Source organism: Alligator sinensis, unplaced genomic scaffold (genome assembly GCF_000455745.1).
Source record: "Alligator sinensis unplaced genomic scaffold, ASM45574v1 scaffold1283_1, whole genome shotgun sequence".
In the NCBI taxonomy this organism is placed as follows: Eukaryota; Metazoa; Chordata; order Crocodylia; family Alligatoridae; genus Alligator; species Alligator sinensis.
In genome coordinates this window covers 677,052-679,969 of record NW_005842091.1, presented here as the reverse complement: position 1 = coordinate 679,969, position 2,918 = coordinate 677,052, and the positions used below count along the sequence as shown (strand labels likewise).

General features: G+C 44.6%; 1 protein-coding gene across 6 annotated transcripts in view; it reads left to right on the top strand.

Annotated features, from left to right (window-relative positions):
* The first annotated feature begins 568 nt into the window (after positions 1-568).
* Positions 569-2,918, top strand: part of LOC102368867 — a 17,773-nt gene continuing 15,423 nt past the window's right edge. For 5 of the 6 annotated variants that reach the window (XM_025204664.1, XM_025204666.1, XM_025204663.1 and 2 more), the window contains exons 1-2: positions 569-675; positions 2,539-2,668. In XM_025204664.1, coding sequence (XP_025060449.1) covers positions 570-675; positions 2,539-2,668 — 236 coding nt within the window. In that variant the 5' untranslated portion in view covers position 569. Of the gene's footprint in view, positions 676-2,538; positions 2,669-2,918 lie in introns of those variants that run through there. The other variant, XM_025204667.1, reaches the window with a different exon arrangement.

Below are 2,918 nucleotides of genomic sequence, written 5' to 3'. Positions count from 1 at the left end.
GGGTTCGGGGTGCCGCGGGTCCCGAGCTGCCCCAGCGAGGCGGAGGCCTGTCCTCCGTGGATCGGGGCGGACTCTGCTTCTCCCCCTGCCCCTGGAAGGGCCGTGCACGAGTCTCCTTCCCTCCTGGGTTTCAGTTCCCCTTGCTCTGCCAAGTGCTCTGAGGCTGAAAACAGATTGGGAGTTGATCCAGCCTTTAACTCGCCCCCAAACAGGCGCTTAGTCCTCTGCGTCTGCAGCTTGAATGCCATTCTGGGGCGGACTCTGCTTCTCCCCCTGCCCCTGGAAGGGCCGTGCACGAGTCTCCTTCCCTCCTGGGTTTCAGTTCCCCTTGCTCTGCCAAGTGCTCTGAGGCTGAAAACAGATTGGGAGTTGATCCAGCCTTTAACTCGCCCCCAAACAGGCGCTTAGTCCTCTGCGTCTGCAGCTTGAATGCCATTCTGCCCCTTTTGCCCTCCCTCCCCCCCCCCCCCCTCAAATGCCCCGCCTTTTGCCCCCCGACTCAAATGCCACGTCTGTTTGTACCCAGCAACCTGCAGATGCAAAGAGGTTTCTTTTTGCGATTAGGTACCATGGAGCCACTGCCGGAGGACAGTGGAGAGGAGAGCGTGATCCTGATCAGTGACGACGAAGCTGACTGCACGCAAGGGACTTCGGTTATATTTGTCGAGCCCTCGGGTAAGTGCCGTGCTTCTGTCCTCGGCAAAGCTCTTCAGAAGCGTATCGTTGAACCAGGATCGTGCATCTGCTTCCTAGCCTCGCGGCCGGCCTGTTTCAGATTTCAAAATGATCAGAAAGCGTGAGAACAAATGTGATTCTCTCTTGTCAAATGCGCACCACCCAATCAGGAAAATAACTGAAAGGGGCAACAATAAAATAGCCAGGCACTTGGAACGACACGCACTAAACAAGCTGGAAAGACGACAATCCTTTTATCTCTCTGTCGGCAGCTGTAGCTCTTGCGTGTAACAAACACAGATGCAAAAAAATGTTCTCTATTTACATGCGTTTTGGATAATTGCATAATTTGCTTAACAAATTAAAGCAGCATCAGTCCAGATTTGTGGCCCACTGCATACATGGAGCAAATCTTAGTTCAGTGTGCAAACCATTGAAGTGCATAGCATTTTTCAGCTCTGTTGTGTAATTTTAATGTAATTGTGCCCTGCTTAACTTAATGCAAATGGGGAGGGGGAGGCACCTGTCAAAAAGCTGGTTTGAGGAGCCTTGAAAAGAGCAAGTAAGTTTTGCAGCTGCTATTAGAAGCCTAAAAGATATGGGGAATTAGCAGGCTGGAAACCTAAGAGCTTTTGCCATTTTCAAAGTTTCTTGTATGAGCCCTGAAACTGACTGTCAGAAGCCTTGAAAATGTTGGACTAGTGGTTTTGGAGCTGCTAATTGGCACTGAAAATATATATTTTATTTGAAGAACTGCATCCTCCGAGTAAGCTCACAGCCTTGTTTCAGTCCCCAGGCACCACACGTCAATGGGAATACACTATTTAGATAGAAATTTGATTTTTAGGATGGTGGACTCCCTCTATAAGCATCCACTGTATTTTTTCCTTTCTAGTTGAAAATGTTTGAGTGATATACATGTGGTTTTGCTGACCATTTCCCCAAAGTCTAAACTTGCAAAGGGAAAAAAGTTGAGCCTTTTACTTCTTCACAGGTTCACAGAAGGGTTGCAAAGGACCTCTTGAGATCATCAGGTCCAGCCCCCCTGCTCTGGGCAGCAAAGACTGCTAGGGTCAAATAACCCCAGCAAGGTGTGTGTCCTTAGTTTGTAGTGAGAAAGCTCTAATAGTAGCTACTTGCCCCTTCTTTTACCATGCAATTTAATGAATCCCATAAACAGGAAAGTAGAAATCGAAGCAAGCTGTTAAGACATCTGATTCACTGCCCTGTGGAAAATATGCGAAGGAATGACAGACATAAATACGTGGCAGTTTTTGTAGGTCAGAGCACAGTACTGCCTCGTAACTTTTTGTTCATTTGTTTCAAAAGTTGTTCAAATGCAGAGAATCTTTAGCAACATTTTCACAGGGGAAGCTCCAATAACATCATAGCTAAACAAGTTTATCATTGCATGACGTGTTCTGCTGTAAAATGAGCCCAGACCTTTTCAAAACAAAACAGTAAAAGAGTTTCTTTTCAGAATTTTGCACACCCCTTTCAATCCCTCAACATAGAACTCAATGAAATCCTTAACTTAAATGCAGGAGTATAAGTAGATTTTTTTTTTTTTGTTTAAATCATGAATAATGATGTTGATATATGGCTTTCAAAGCACCACAGAACTTTTCAGAATCTGGCCTTTGTTCATGTAAAGCTTTTACTCCCTTTAAGTTGCTTATCATTGTTACTTATACTGTGGCGAAGATCGTGTTGTGGACAGAGCACTGTTAGGATTCATCGCGATACAGTCACAGAGCCAAAAGACAGGTCCTGTGCCAAAGAGCTGTAATCTAGTTTTGCTTAAAATTACAGCTGATATTCATTATTCATTAGAATACATCATAGTTATTTTCCTTTTTACAGAAAAGTCTAGTCTTGAGGAGAAGAAATGTGAAGAGGTGGTGGATGCAGAATGTGAACTACTGGTTACATTCTGCAAGCAAGGGGACGTGATGCCTCATGCCAGATACGACTGCCCGGAGCACCCATTTGAGTACGTTCGGTGGCATGTTGGATAATACAGATTTTTATCTTCTACAGGGAGCAATCAGAACTTGAGTAATGGAAATGTTGTGGATGCTTTTAATTTCTGTTAACATTTAATAGAAGAGTTATAATGCCAAGTAGTACTGGTCACTTTTTTTATGCCCAGGAAAGTTTAAATAGTAATTATAATTAGGGCCTGACAGATTGTTATAGGTTGGTTTTTGCTTTTCGTCTGAACAACATGGTGTTCCGACAGA